At 34.9% G+C, this 16,689-nt stretch overlaps 1 protein-coding gene across 1 annotated transcript in view; it reads left to right on the top strand.

Annotated features, from left to right (window-relative positions):
* CCAP (Crustacean cardioactive peptide) overlaps positions 1 to 15,582 on the top strand; it is a 254,063-nt gene extending 238,481 nt beyond the window's left edge. The window contains exon 6 of the mRNA XM_069815672.1: positions 15,204 to 15,582. Coding sequence (XP_069671773.1) covers positions 15,204 to 15,233 — 30 coding nt within the window. The 3' untranslated portion in view covers positions 15,234 to 15,582. The remainder of the gene's footprint in view (positions 1 to 15,203) is intronic.
* Positions 15,583 to 16,689: the final 1,107 nt, after the last annotated feature.

Here is a 16,689-nt window from a genome sequence, read left to right as displayed (position 1 = left end):
TAATTTCTGCAATAAAAACAAAAAATGGATTCTTTTAATTACTGTAGAGAAATAGATAATAATAATAATTTATTTATTTAATCTGGCAGAGCTAAGGCCAGTAGGCCTTCTTTTCCGCCCAGCCAGACTCTAATTCTAATTAAATACATTTGCTTACATAGTTATTACATTAATATCTAGATCATAAAACAACATGAAAGTAAATGATGAAAATTGGATAACTAATGTTAGTGTGACAATAATAAACACTGGTAAGAAATAGTTATAATAATAATGATAATAATAATAATAACAATAATAATAATAACAATAATGGTAATTATAATAGTAATAATAATAATAATAATAATAATAATAATAATAATAATAATGAGATAATTTATATATTTATCTGTGATATATATAACCATTAAACACTGAGAAACCTGAAACAGATAGAGTACGCTATATTAGTTTTGAGGATATTAGATCCAAAATAATCTGAGAAACAAATTTGGGAATTCTATTTATTCTCTTTAATGGCCTACACGACCATAGATGACTGGTTTTTGTATAAAACTGAGCTGAGTAACAATAAGACTGATTTATAAAGGATATAATTATAATTATGATATTATTATCAACAGCTTTATTTCGCCATGGATGTTACAAAATATATAATGCCGTGCATAACTATTGCTAATTAAGTTTGTGTACGAGTGTATGACATAACATTAGTGAAAAAATAAAAAAATTACTGTCACGTTTTTAACCATAATTACGATTAATATTTGAGGAGAAAAATTCGCTCCGGCGCCGGGGATCGAACCCGGGTCCTTGGTTCTACGTACCGAGTGCTCTGACCACTGAGCTACGCCGAATTCAATCCACAGCACCGGACAAGTCACTCAGCTGAGTGCGCCCCTAGTATAATGGCAGTTAACACTGGACATATATGTCAACATATATGTCTAACTTGGAGTCAGGCCACAAAGGGAAACATTGAAGGAGGAGGATTCGGTCCGGTGCTGTGGATTGAATTCGGCGTAGCTCAGTGGTCAGAGCGCTTGGTACGTAGAACCAAGGACCCGGGTTCGATCCCCGGCGCCGGAGCGAATTTTTCTCCTCAAATATTAATTGTCAATATCACAGATATTATTCTGTAGGACAAATTAATAAAATAAATCTATAATACATAAGTACGATATTTTATTCATGTTTCACAATCAAATTTGAAACATCTTCACTAAAAAACCTGGCTCTGCAGGTGAGACATAGAACGTAATAGGGTCTATATTATACAGGGACATCATTTTATTTTACTAACATTTTTAATATTAACCTGGCTATACCTTTCTATTAATGATTGAAACAGGAAACACCGCTTGCTCCCCCTTCCACGACTGGAGTTCGATGATACTGGCGTAAAATACAAATCACTTTACTAGGTATAGGAGGGAAGAAAAGTAGTTCATCCATTTATGTAAACTAGGAAATACCGCAATTTTGAGTTTGATAATTTTCATTAGGTTTTTGTTTAATCAAAATATAGTACTGTATTAACACTTAGTGTTTTTACTCACGAATTGAGCTATCCATTCGGACGTATTAATTATGCAGTGTATATTGTACTGTTACAGCACATTAGCGTAGAATATAGAGAATGAAGTTAAATTGAAAAAATAATCATAATATGGATATTTTAACTCATTTTTGAAAATGGTGGCCGTTCATTTCGATACAGGCTTCAGTTCTTTTGTGCATATTATCGCACTATAGACTACTGTACCTAATTCCAATTACCTGTTTCGTCCTTCGTACGAGTAACTCATGTTGAAATAATCCCGTACCTACTCTATAAAAGAATACCTTACGTACTGTAAATTCAATCTTCACTTCTGCCCGATCCGAAAAGATAAAATTACTCAGAAATGCTATCTACTGTCCGTTGAAGTGGTTTTGTCGTAAAAAGGGGGGGATCACGTGACAGTTAATTACTTAACGAGGCCCTTTTTTATGTTATTTTAAACACTTGTATAATATTACGTAGACGTCCAATTCCTAACAGAAATTAATGTTTTCAGAAAAGAGCTAAGATAGCCCAGCTACTAGACTTAACAGAGGGGCGAACAGAAGCAGGTGGGGGAAACCGGGATGCGACGTAGGCAAACGGGCGACAGTACCTGTACGAAAATATGATTCAATATTGAAAGCTCTTTCGTCACTGGAAAACGCTAACATATGTCTGGAACGTACTATACTCGCTAACTCAGTACTGCTTACGCGCCCTCGGCTCTGTGTCGTGAACGGTTGGAAGTTTACTAGTAGAAGGGGTGGGAGTGAAGTACATTCAAAAACTCAGGTACAATAAAAATTGAAGTAAAAATAAAATGATGTCCCTGTATATATAGTAATACCGCAAATAGACAAAGTCAAATGCTTCTAGACATGTGTTTCAAAACAATACCAGCTATTTTGCATTTACAGTGTAACTGTCATGGAACAGTGATTAATATGTAAAACTTTAACTATTATATACAATTTGCTATGAAGTGATAAAAAAACAATAACAACAACAGATATAAAACAAACTGTTCGTTGCCTAGCAATCCACAGACAAAATGAGTTGAATGCTCACATCAAAAGATTTCTGAGACGATCTACTACTATTCGTGACTAGGATCTATGGATATAGAGAATGGAGATATTTATAAGTGAAAGCTGCCACTTTTTATGTAGCCTTGCTGGGAGTTGTGTAGTACCTGCCGAAAATATTGGCAGCTCTGTGATTCTGTATCATTTTATAGTTAACAGCATATCTGAGAAGCGTAATGTTTTCGTAACTTCTAGTAGAATATCAGAAGCTTCATTTCGCCCATAACAGTGAAGGGGGAGTTAAAAATGGCACCATCCCAAATTCTTCTTGGGGCCGCAGACACCAGTCACAAACAGAATTAGGCAAGATGCATTATAGGGGTCAATCTCCTTATTGGTTGAATGGTATGAATGCTACTATCGATATGTATTGTTGTTATAATCGACATAAAATATGTTGCCAACTTATAGTTTAACAGTCAGTTTTATATTGTTGACTTGTAGCCTACTTCAAAATGGAAATAACCTGCAGTAATAGTAAAATATATTTTCCCTGGACCAAAAATATAATACAAAGTGACTAAAATCACATCAGTAGTAACAAACTGTTTAATTTTTTTATTTAATTTTTTAGTTTGGTAGCATTTAATGCTTATCGAATATCGAATACTAAAAACGCTAATCGAACCATTACTTCCGCTGACATTTTTTTGCGCATATGTGTGATGGGTAGCCCCTATAATGCCCCAGAATTACATTCTTGAAATTTTTTACATACAACCAGTGGTGGCTCGTGAATCAGAACATCGTTTGTCATAATTTATATAATTAAATTTAAACAAATATATAGTAATGATATTTTATTCAACGACGCTTCCTACTGCAAAGGTTATTCAAGGTCGAAATTGAAGGTGGACCAAAAATGGCTGACAGATTTTGCCTGGACCTCTCAGGCAGATGCAGGTTTAGGGAAATGATAATCATAAGAATGCCATTTCGTAGCACTTTGTAAAATCACTTAGATAACCTATAGAATCGAGGGGAACAGCTTCAGTGAGCTTCAATATAAAATATTGATGTTTACTCCATTTGTATTGCATTTTTGTTCCAGAAAAAATACTCGTCTTTTGTATGTATGTATTTATTCACACTGCAAATGGGTATATACCCGGTGGCAGTGATAACTAATTACACTCAATAATGACAATTAATAATAAACACAACTAATAAAAAACAATAATTAATAATAATAATAATAATAATAATAATAATAATAATAATACGTAATTTAAATAATAAAAAGGAGGATCCTAAATTAAATTAAGCATGGTCACTTAAAATAACAAGGTAAATCTAATTTACCCTAAGTTCGAACTAAGACCCACGAGTGTGACAGGTTCATACCTGCACAAGTACCTTTCGGCACTACACTTATTTCGCTGTCACTCACTGCACTGATTCTACCTGATGTCACTAACACTTCTAACCATTTCACTGTTCAAATACTTTGCACAGCCACTTCACTGACACCAACACACTTCACTTACACAATAGACTTCACTGACACTACACACTTCACCGACACAACACACTTCCTCACTGATAGAACACTTCAAATAACAAGATATCAATTACACCCTTTAGGTAGTGTGTATAATATACTACCTTCTATTAGTAAAGTCCTTAAGCCTAATTTTTAATATTTTTTTGGTTATTGGTAAAGCCTTTAGTAAATCTGCAAGTAAAGTATTCCAGTCCCTGATAGTACGATTGAGAAAAGAAAACTTTCCAGTGTCCATCCTCTGCCTTCTTTCCCTCAATTTATATGAGTGGTCGTTCCTTGAAGAGTATTTGGCGGCTGTAACCTATTTTTTATTTCTCTCCAGAAATACTAAGAAAATACCGTACTCGTAAAAAGATGAGTGTTTTTATATATAAAAAGAATACGATATAAATTAAGTAAAAATTAGTATTCTACGTGGACCATTTTTGTGGCAAAACAGTTTAACTATGCATTAGCATGGCTCACTGGAGCCGTTCCCTATAATTTTTAGGTTATCCAAGTGATTTTATAAAGTACAGTAAAATCCCTCTTAACCGGCACCCAAATAACCGGCAATACCAAAACAACGGCATTTTTGGCTGAGGAAAAAAAAGTTAAAATCTCCCACATTGCCATAGTCTCGACCGTCAGTTTTGCCACATTAGGAAGTTCGCACGAATATTTGAACCTAAAATTAGTGTATTATTTGTGTTGTGTGATGTGTTTTAATAAGGAAAATCCACACAGTTTATATGTTTATTCAGTTATGAGCAATTGATAAAAAAATAAGCTTCACATGGCTGCAGTTGTTATCGAAATCATACCCGCTATCTTCCTAATGGAACTGCAGCGGAGAATATTTGCAACAAATTTCTGCGCTAATATTGATCAGGAGAGTTCAAAAAACGGACAACCTCCATAAATTCTTCACAGGTTTCACATAATCGGATTATAGATGTAATAATAATGTGTATTACAAAAGAGTTGTTCAATACCAGCACGAACAATACAACTTTGTTGCCGCTGTTCGTACACCGTGCACTAAGAAGGTAAGGTAAACCAAGGGCGCCCTCAGGGTACAAGCGCCTCTACTGTGAAGTCAGACTTTTTTACCTTTTTATATAATAAGTAGACTGGATTTATAAATCTATTGTGTTCTTTAGGCTAGACTTTCCATGTACGTTGCTTTCGTTGCAATATATCATGGGAGAAATAACTAACACAGAATGTTACTCTTTAAAATAAATACCATGGGTATCAAGGAAGTGATGAAAACCTGTGGGTGCTGCAGAGGTAAACCCGTATTTCACAACGGAAAGATATCTTAATTAGCTCCACTTTCCCATATTGATAATCTAATCATTTGTGGTAAATGAAATCGAAACACATACGTACCTAAAATGTTAATGAAATAGTAATATGCGTTACAAGAGCGGTATGTTGAAGTTTTCATGTTCGAGGAAAAGTTTGAAAAAGCGAAACGTAGTTGAGTTTTTTTAATTTCCGAGAATTGAAAGAAAACATACCGCTCGTGTATCGTACATTATTTTGTGCGAAGATCGTTTATTACATACCTGAAAGAGGAATTTCTAATTAGTTGCAATGAAATCTCCATCTTGGTTTCTGTTCAATGACGGCAAATTTGCAAAACAAAAATATCTATCTTCAACATTGTAGCTTTAAAATGTTTATATACGTCTGTCTTTCCCCCCCCCCCAGTCTATAAATGCGAACTTAAAACAAACGGTAAGGTTATGTAATGATTTATTTTTCATTTTAATATTTTAACAATATTATTTATACTGTATAACATATTGCAGTAATAACATCGACAAGTTTAATTTTGTTTAGATTTCCACATCTCCTTCGTTCAAAGTAGCCGCCATGATGAGTCTGGAATCTTGTTGATTTTTTCACGGCTTCCTTAATGTTACTTGCATCACGAATGCAGTAACTTTAGTGGAGTTGTAGAGTTTACTTAATTTTTGCAAATATTTAAAAACAATAATTAACAGTGCAATTTAGGTGAAACTGCAGTGGTAAGTTTCCAATTTATAATTATTACTATATTGAATGTCTCTAAAAATAATATGTTAAAAGCCTAAAGCAGTAAAATCAATATGTCACTTAAGCGGTAAGAAGAGGGAAATTGTTATGTGTGTTAGGTTGGGAATACTGAATGTGGAATTTTAGACTTTCCGCGGATTGGTTTTGTGCGGAAACCAAGCAAATACGAACGGTCTCGCACAAATGTAATTTGAGATAAGGGTAAGTTGCAAACTGAAGTAGCGACTTACATTTTTTAATGCAGAACGTGAAGCTATCACCGCTAGATGGCAGAATTATCGATGTGCGCACAAGAGAAAGAAAGAAGCAGCACTTCCATAATAGCGGAATTTCTGCATGAGTGTACCAATGGCGACTTGATGCGAGCATTGATGCACGCTTTGTCTCGGGCTGGCAATTATGTCTCAAGACTCATAATCTGTGACTATCCGGCTTAGCATACCGTCCCTTAATCCGAGCAGACGTATGTCTAAGGTCTATCTATTCCTTAATTTGAATTGAATTAAATTTCGGGATGGGGCACTACGACCCAGCACTTTCAAGATCTATTCAACTAACCCTCAGATTAAGCGCATTCCCAAACCCACATCGGCTGACTACACTAAGGTTCGCTGCGTATATAGGTTTCCGACCGGCAACCCTACTCGTCCCTAGGCCAGCCCCCTCCGTGCGTCGCCAGCCGGTGTTCGGGAATGTTATGGAAAGATGACGACATGGAGAAATGTTGACAGAATGAAACTCCGAGAAAACCCCCAAAGAAAAAATCCTAGGCCTGACCGGGACCGCTGAAGGTCTGACCACTATTTTTTTAATTAGTTATTTTACGACACTTTATCAACTGCTGTGGATATCTAGCGTCTGAATGAGAGGAAGGTGATAATACCAGCGAAATGAGTCCGAGGTTCAGTGTCGAAAGTTATCCAGCATTTGCTTTTAATGGGTTGAGGGAAAACCCCGGAAGAAACTTCAACTAGGTAACTTGTCCCAGCAGGATTTGAATCCTTGCCCGCTCGTTTCACGGTCAGATATGCTAACTGTTAAGGCTGGTTCACAATAAACCGGGAACGAAAACGACGAGAACGAGAACGGAAATATTGTTAAAATAAATGTATTTACAGTAAAAGCGAGCATTCACAATTAACGAGAAACTTGTCGGAGGCCGGGAACGGGAATGTGAAAGTTAATAATTGTGAATGCTCCCATTTAAATACATTTATTTTAACAATATTTCCGTTTTCGTTCTCGTTGTCGTTTCCATTCCCGGTTTATCGTGGATCTGCCTTTATTCCACAGCGATGGATACGTAGTAGTTGTATCCATCCTTTATTTATTTATTTATTTATTTATTTATTTATTCATTCATTTATTTATTTATTTATTTATTTATTTATTCATTTATTTATTTATTTATTTATTTATTTATTTATTTATTTATTTATTTATTTATTTATTTATTTATTTATTTATTTTATTGTTAGTAAGTTTGAAATGAATACAAGTTAATAAATTACAATGTAAGATAAACTAGCCCACTCCTGAATGAGTAAGACTCGTGCTCAGGAGGGGATTCCAATACAGACAAAAATAAAATTAAAATTGAGAGTGACTACAGATTAAAAAGTGTTTAATATGTTTAAACCCAAACTATAAATCCAATACAATTTTTTTGTATTAATTTGGAGAGGATTCGTGGTTAAAATAATATTGGAATAAAATTTGCTTAATAATATGGGACCTTGACTCATGCTATGATAAAAAAGCTGCATTGCTTTTACATTTTGGTTCACACAAACGCAGAGAATTCATATTTTTAGTTTTATATTTATGTATATACCTTTCAAAGTTATTAAAATGTCTATGAAAATATTTCAATAAAATAAAATAATACATTTATTGAAAACTTTAAAGTGTTTAAACAACATTTCAGTTGGGTAATCTTTCTGCTCTTTTAAACAAATTTTTAATACTTTTTTCTGTAGTAAAATTAACGGATAAAGGTTGGATTTATAAGTTCCACCCAACCTATGATACCATACATAAATATAGACTGAAATAATGCTAAATAAATAATACGTAAACAGTTAATTGACAAAATATTGCTTAGAACAACAAAGTAACATAATGTTTTACGTAATTTATTACAAATATAATGAATATGATTATTCCATTTTAAATGATTATCAATAATTATACCTAAGTATTTAACCTCATTAACTTCATTAATAACTGAACAATTGCAATTTATATCGGAACAATCAGAATTATGCATTTTAATTTGTAGTATAGATGAAATTGGTTTATTACCTTTATTATTTAAAGAAAATGGGATAGCTATTGTTTTATCTTTATTAATTACAAGTGAATTTAAATCGAACCATATACTGGCTATATTTTCGTATGCAGCCAATTAAATTATAACATGATAAAAACACATAGCTTATATTATGGAAACCATGCTATTTAAAAAAAATGCTAGATTTTCTTAAAATATAACATTACCAAAGAAATAAAAAAAAATTCAGTACACATATTGCACTTTTATTAATACTTTTTAATTCTTTCATGGAACAAGTATTTCTCAGTTCTTTTTTTTTCAGGATCACACGATTCATTTCAAATCCCTGATGCACTAATTTCGCATTGACAGCATGACAACACTGTGCCTTTCTTCTCGTTTCTATTTTATCAGTTCGTCACTTGATTTGCTAATAGTCAGGAACACGTCGAACGAATTAGATTAATGAGCATTTTTGCGCCTTTCATTTGCGAACGCGCCCTGAAAAGTGGCGGGAAGGGTGCGTTCCGGAAATTATTTTGTTACAAAAATAGCTCTGCGTATGTTCATGTACCAAAGCGAGTTTTTTCAGTGGAAAAATCTTACAATTTCGTACGATTATCAGATTCGCACAGCAGCAGTTAATAGCCGAGTATTGTAATCCGTAATTTAGATATGAAATCGTGCCAACTGAGTGATGTTGCAATACCGTCCGATAACAGCTTGTCGAAGCAGGATTAAAAAACAAACTAAAAAACAACAATCAGGTACACTGACGTTCAAAGGTATCTGACAGTACTAATCGATAGTCATCGATAATTTGTTGGTGTAAGTGTGATTCTTTAGTTGGTTGGTTGGTTATTCCACTACGAGGTTATTTAGCGTCGATGAGATTGGTGATAGCGAGATGGTATTTGGCGAGATGAGACCGAATATTCGCCACAGATTACCTGGCATTCACCTTACGGTTGGGGAAAACCTCGGAAAAACCCCACCAGGTAATCAGCCCAAGCGGGGATCGAACCCGCGCCCGAGCGCAACTTCAGACCGGCACGCAAGCGCCTTAACCGACTGAGCCACGCCGGTGGCTGAGTTCTTTAGTAATTACTTTAATGACTAGATGGCGAAGATAATAGTTCAGTGTAGCCAATCGTACGTAAATATACTCACATTATAGAGTTCAATTTTTCCTATAACTCTATCGATTTAAAACAACATTGGGTTTAGCTGGAAACCGATAATATTGTAAATTATAAGAATAATTTATACTTACTTAATATACATAATAATTTTCCCTGACACTTTTTTAGCCGATCGAGTAATGATGCCATCTATTGAGAGCTAGCAGAACTCTTTCAAAGCGTCCACACCTGTGGAGTAACGGTCAGCGCGTCTGGCCGCGAAACCAGGTGGCCCAGGTTCGATTCCCGGTGGGGACAAGTTACCTGGTAGAGGGTTTTTCCCTCAACCCAATATGAGCAAATGCTGGGTAACTTTCGGTGCTGGACACCGGACTCATTTCACCGGCATTATCAAATTCAGACCCTAAATAACCTTAGATGTTGATAAAGCATCGTAAAATAACCTACTCGAAAACTCTTTTAAAGTTTATCAATTTTTTATATTTTGGTTCTGACTTATCCCATAATTGGAATGTTGGTTTACACGATCATAAAATCGTAGGTCAGATATATTTGACACTGACGTTCAAAGATATCTGATCCTAGTAATCGAAAGTGATCGATAAGTTGTTGGTGCAAGTATGGCTTCTTTAGTTATTACCTCTACGAATAGATGACGAAAATGTTACCAATCATACATAAACATAACCCGACATTATAGAATTCAGTTTTTCATACCATCTACTGATTGTAAAACAACGCTGGATTTAGATGGAAATCACTGATATTGTCAATTATGAAAATAATTTATGCTTAATCTACATAATCATTTTCCCCAACACTTTTAACCCCCCTCCCCAATAACGGTGTCACCTAGTGAGAACTAGCGGAACTCTTTCAAAGTTTGTCAATTTTTTATATATTTGGTTCTGACTTATCCCGTCGTTACAAAGTTCACTTACACCAAGGGTGAGAAACTCGTATTGTAAACAGAGCAGTCAGCGTGAGTATGTATCTACTAGAGATGAACAACGATCGAGAAAGCAAGACTAACAGCGCCCGCAAAGCCGACAACCCGCACGACAATGTTGTATTACGTCGAGTCCTTGACGTAAAACAAGGGTTGCCAAACACCACGAAATTGTGACGTAATAGAAATGCAACCCGCACACCACTATCGCAGGGAGAAGGGTGGAGTGGGTATCTCCTCAGGTAATGCAGTGAATAACAGTGCAGAGACGGACTGTGACCAAAAACCAAAAGCAATATAATATTCTTCTACTTATTAACTATACACACTTTTGAATAATTTCGAGGGAAAAATTGTTCCGGGGCCAGGTATCGAACCCGGGACCTTTGGTTTAACGTACCAACGCTCTACCAACTGAGCTACCCGGGAAATCTACCAGACGCCGATCTAATTCTTCCCTCTATATCCACAGACCTCAAAGTGGGCTGACAACCGTCAAGCAACCAACGTTGAGTGCACACTATCTCTGTGTGACTTAAATTGTGGTTTTCTGTTAACGAACAGTGACGTGTATTGTGCAAATCAAGCTTTCAGATATAACTCCCTGTTAAGTTGATTTGAATAATTTCGAGGGAAAAATTGTATACAAACTTTTTTCCATGTTAATTTTTTATCCTCCTATTCATTATTTTTGTATTATTAATAAAATAAAATGAATTTATTTTCTTATATACCATGAAAAGAACGTGTACTTTACATCAGCAGGCTGGTCATGAAGTTATAAATTACACTGCGTACTTCAAAAAAAGTTGAAGTATTTTACTCCGATTAAGACTCAGAAGCCGATACGTTTTATTGTTTATTTATTAATGAAATATTCAAATTACACTACATACGTTGGAAAAAACGTGGAAGTATTTTACACCGATTAACCCTATCCAGCCCAATGATTCCATATGGCATCATACACTTTACCTGCTCTGAGAATGCATGTAAAATGCCAAATGACTCCATATGTTATCATAGCCATATTCTTAGTTATTTTTAAGATAGCTGGCACCCCTGAAATCCCGAAACAAAACACTATCGGGCAGCGTTTCTCCTTCATGTCAAAATATTGTTTTTAATTTTCAATTTAATTTGGGCTGGAAAGGGTTAAGACATAGAGAAAAACGTCGAAGTATTTTACCCCGATTAAGACATAGAAGCCGATACTTTTTATTATTCGATTATTAATGAAATGTTCAACTTACAGGTAAGGGCGTGGTAGTCTTTATATCAAGAAGAATAATGACAACGTACATTGTTCTTTTATAGGTACTTCATTTAAAATTTTACAACAAATTAAGTATCTCATATTTTTGCCATCCGCACAAAATAAATACTTTTCCTCCCATGCTCCTTAAAATTAAGTTTTTACTTATTATCAGTGGAAAAGACATCGAAACATATTATCCTACACACTTGTAACATTACATGTGTACGTCCGCTGCTGATAAATGTCTTTACTTAGGGTACGGTCACACGTCGCTACTTTTGCAGCGCTGCATTACAAAAAACTGCGCAACTCTCGTATTGCGACGTGTGAACAACGGTGCAACCCGAAAAGTAGCGGCTGCCGAACCTGCTGCCCGCTTTTCCATGCTGCGCGCAGCTTAAAAGTAGCGACGTGTGAACAGGGTTCTCAGGGTTGCAGCCGCAGCATTTTTGATATCGGTTTTGTTGAAACTTTTGCTGCAGTTGCAACCAGTGTTACCACCCAAATGTGCCAATGATACTTTTATTGTTTGGATATATTTTAATGTTAAATGTGATGAAAATAAATTGTTTGTAACAGTTATTAAATACACAACACAGTCTGAGCATAAATGCTGACGATATAATTCATTTTTTAAATTTTCCGTAGCGTAGTTCCAAACAGGAGGGTTGCCAACATTGATTACGTGAATATACTGTTGGTTATTATTTAAGTATATAGGCGTTTTTAAAAGCTTTATAGTAAAAATAATGTCAATTTCTGAATACTAGATACGACAGAAAAGAAAATAATAGATAAGTAAGCTTTCGCATGAGTTTCTTAATAATGCGAACATAACCACAAAATGTATATTGAGAAGTCAACACGAAGATGGAAACCTGCAGCATGACTGCGGCTGCAAAAGTAGCGCCTTGTGTGTGAACAGACTCGCAACCTCCAGTTGCAACTTTTGCTGCACTCGGGTTGTGCAGCACGAAAAGTAGCGTGCAGCGCGCTACTTTTGGCTTACGTGTGAACACGACACGCAACTTTTGCAGCTGCAGTACAAAAGTTGCGCTGCAAAAGTAGCGATGTGTGACCGTACCTAAACCTTGACCAAAACTACTTCCGACTTGACAGCTTATAGAGAAGGGGGGAGCAATGTTGTCATGTTGCCCATCTTTCGTGTAAGCCAGCGCGCTGCCGATAGAGTGCAGTAATGAACGGCTGACATGAACACATACATTTCTAACCAATTTGTTGAACACTAGGCATTAAAATTTGTGTACATTATTATTTTTATTAGCCTATAATAATAATAATAATAATAATAATAATAATAATAATAATTAGTAGTAGTAGTAGTAGTACCGGTATTCTTCAATGTAAATACCGTTAGAAAAGCGTCGAAAGGACTGTAAACTGTAAAAACAGTTTTAATTTAATACAAAGCCTCTACTTTTATGAGTGTTGGTATTCTTCAATGTAATATTGTTAGAAAGGCGTTGAAAAAATTGTAAACTGTAAAAATATTTATAATTAAAAATCTGCACGGCCTTTTTCTTTTCAAATATTGGTAACAGTGCTCTTATTAATTTTAACACAAGCAACAGCTCTCATTACGACTTGCGCCAAAGGTAAAAGAGGCCCGCCATTATATTTTCTCCTGCCAAAATACTCTCTTACATAACACACCATCTCTCGCGCTTGACTCTTTAACAGGGCACCTTGTCCAATATTCTTTATTCTCCGCCTGCCTTTCCTTCCTTCCTTCCTTCCTTCCGACATTGCACAAGTCATCTATTTAAAAACTCTAGCAGAAACTAGAAAACACACACTCCACCAATGACAACGAAGATAATAGTGCAATATAATTTAAACACAATAATTATCGATACACTTAAACAATAATACAACTAAACAATATTTTAATTCGCACAAAGCACGCGCTAACCGGCCAACTCAGTCATTCCGGCCACTGTATTCACCACTAGGCCCTGGTATTCACGTGCAACTTGTAAACATAGACAAGGCAACACCGTTCCGTTACCATGGTTACGCGTCTCTTGTGATTGGTTGATTTGAATGGTTGCCATGGTAACATGCTAAAGGCGCCATTTGTCAGGTCGGAAGTTGTTTTGGACAGACCATATACATCGAAGTGATGGCTGTATTGTATTGTATTGTATTGTCTTGTATTGTATTGTATTGTATTGTATTGTATTGTATTGTATTTATTAACATTCCATGGTATTCATACATGCTTACAGCTAGAATATGGAACAAGTCAAAAAACTTAATACTATTATAAAATCTTAATTTATAGTCACAGTCTAGATGAAATATATACAGACGAGATTTACAATATAGTCTACTAGTACAACACATAGTTTTAGTATCAATTTCATGAAGTGTTATTGAATGTCATGAATTCACCTACAGAATAGAAGGCGTGAGAAATTAGGTACTTCTTTAATTTGGCCCTAAATAATTTTATGTTTTGAGTTTCATTTTTTATATCGATAGGGAGGCTATTAAAAATTTTTACTGCCATATAACGCACTCCTTTTTGATAGCACGATAGACTTGCCGATGGAGTATGAAAGTCATTTTTTTGACGTGTATTTATGCTATGAACTGTTGAATTAGTTACAAAGTTTTCACGATTACATGCGAGGAAGACTATTAATGAAAAGATATACTGACAAGCCATGGGCATTATTTGTAGTTTTTTGAAAATAGTTCTACACGATTCCCTAGATTTGGCACCTACTATTATTCTAATTACTCTTTTTTGTAATAGAAATATATTGTTACTATCTGTGGAATTTCCCCAGAATATTATTCCAAAACTTATTACCGAGTGGAAGTATGCAAAGTATATTGTTTTTAAGGTATTGATATTTACTATCTTTTGCATAGATCTAATAGCAAAACAAGCTGAATTTAGTTTGGGGGTAATTTCTTTAATATGATTTTTCCAATTTAACACATTATCGATTTTTAAGCCAAGAAATTTGGTTGTTGTTGTTTCTAATAGGGATCTATTGTTAATTATTGCGCTAGAAATTTGCGACGTTGAATTTGGACAGGATTTAAATTGAATTATGTTAGTTTTGTTACAATTTAATATTAATTTATTGACTGAGAACCAGTCACATATTTTGAAGAGAATTTCCTCTGTTGAAGATCGGAATGTGTAAACGGAGGGTGGGGGTATGATGCCATGGTTACGCTTGAGTGGAGGCAGGGGCATGTGTCGCGACACAGCTTTTGGCGATTACTGACGTAAAGACTGCTTGAATCGCCACAGTGCACAAGAAAGTCAAGCAATCATTGCAGGGACAATTTTGAAATTTAAGATACAACCCCAGAGATTCTGGATCTTAACAGTGATGTTTTTCCGTTGTTCGCAGGAGGAGATTACGAAGCCCTGGAGCCGATAAGCTGGAGAATTGTAAGACAGCCAGCAGATACAGCGGAAGCAATATGTTCCCGCTGTAACGGTGTCACCCACATCCCTGTTAAAATCGTCCACAACATTGATCGTACTACAAACAACCCGGGTCACGGCAAGACTTGTTAATGTGAGCTTTCCTTTCCTATCTTCCTTTTTAAGGAAAAAAATCATCTCCCTCAGTGAGTAAATATTTCTGAAGAGTTCTACTTTGGCTGGACGTAGAATATAACAAATCGTTATATTTACTCATACGTGAAGAAGTATAGATTATTTTCTTTTTGTATATGTCGATTATTTTGTAAATAAAGTCAAATATAATACCGCTTACAATTACATTTCCATCTTCTATCTTTTTCAGTATTATTGATAGACTATACAAAATAAATTCCTAATAAATAAATTATCGCTTAAATAGATACATTATACAGTACATATATTTCTAAGTGTGTGTTGTCATCGATTACGGAAATAAAGATTTTTTGCGTCGACGATACCATTGTTGTGTAACAGTTGTCTGGTTCCTGCACAAACCTGAAGAAAATAAAGTTCTCCCATTATCATTTTATGCAGCAGCATAAGGGTAATATTCATTCATTTGTAAGGAAATTACACAAAGGTGTGTTTACATTATCAAATATTTATTGATATGCAATGGATAATACATGTATTCGTCGTTTTGTTTAAGCGAATATTACTTTCCCGTTATCTAGAAAATATCTTGTGTTCTTTAACAAAATTTACCTACCTGTAATATATTTGATTTTTTAGACAAAATTTACTCTTAAATTCGAAATACAGTACGTATCCTGAACTGAATAGTTTATGTTTTATAACACAAAAGCACAGACAAAAATTTATTATCATTGGAAAAAGTAATTGTATTAATTAAAAACGTATCGAGCAAAATTTTCAAAAAAATTGTACGAGTATTTATACTTTCAGATTTTATTTCAATTACTTTATACTTTGTAAATCAATTGATTGATAGTGTAAACAAACCTTAAATATCAATAAATACAACGACCTTCCTGTCAGATTTACCTCTCAACTAAACTTATACCCGCACAAGAAACACGAAATAACTGCAAGAGATAAATCACACGCTGGAAGAAGATGGCCTCTAGCGCAAAACTTTCAACTGTTGGATTGAATGTCTTACATTTACAAATTTCCAAATCATAATTTGGAAGATACATCCCTCTTGTTGGAGGATATAGGCCTGTCTAATTTTCAGTATACTGTATTTCATTTTATCCCGCGTCATAGCTGCGTGATCCAAGTCGCCATTCCTTGGACAAATAATACGAAATGCGCGGTTATCCGAGTTGTCATGACGAAAGAAATTTTAACATTAAATTTCGGCCAGTGCATGACATCGATACGCCCCCCACCAACATCGTGAAGAATTTAGGGAGCTACAGTGAATAGTGAAATCCGGTTTT

Source organism: Periplaneta americana, chromosome 1, assembly GCF_040183065.1.
Source record: "Periplaneta americana isolate PAMFEO1 chromosome 1, P.americana_PAMFEO1_priV1, whole genome shotgun sequence".
Taxonomy (NCBI): Eukaryota; Metazoa; Arthropoda; class Insecta; order Blattodea; family Blattidae; genus Periplaneta; species Periplaneta americana.
The sequence above is the reverse complement of the archived record's forward strand: the minus strand, read 5'-3'. Positions and strand labels throughout refer to the sequence as shown.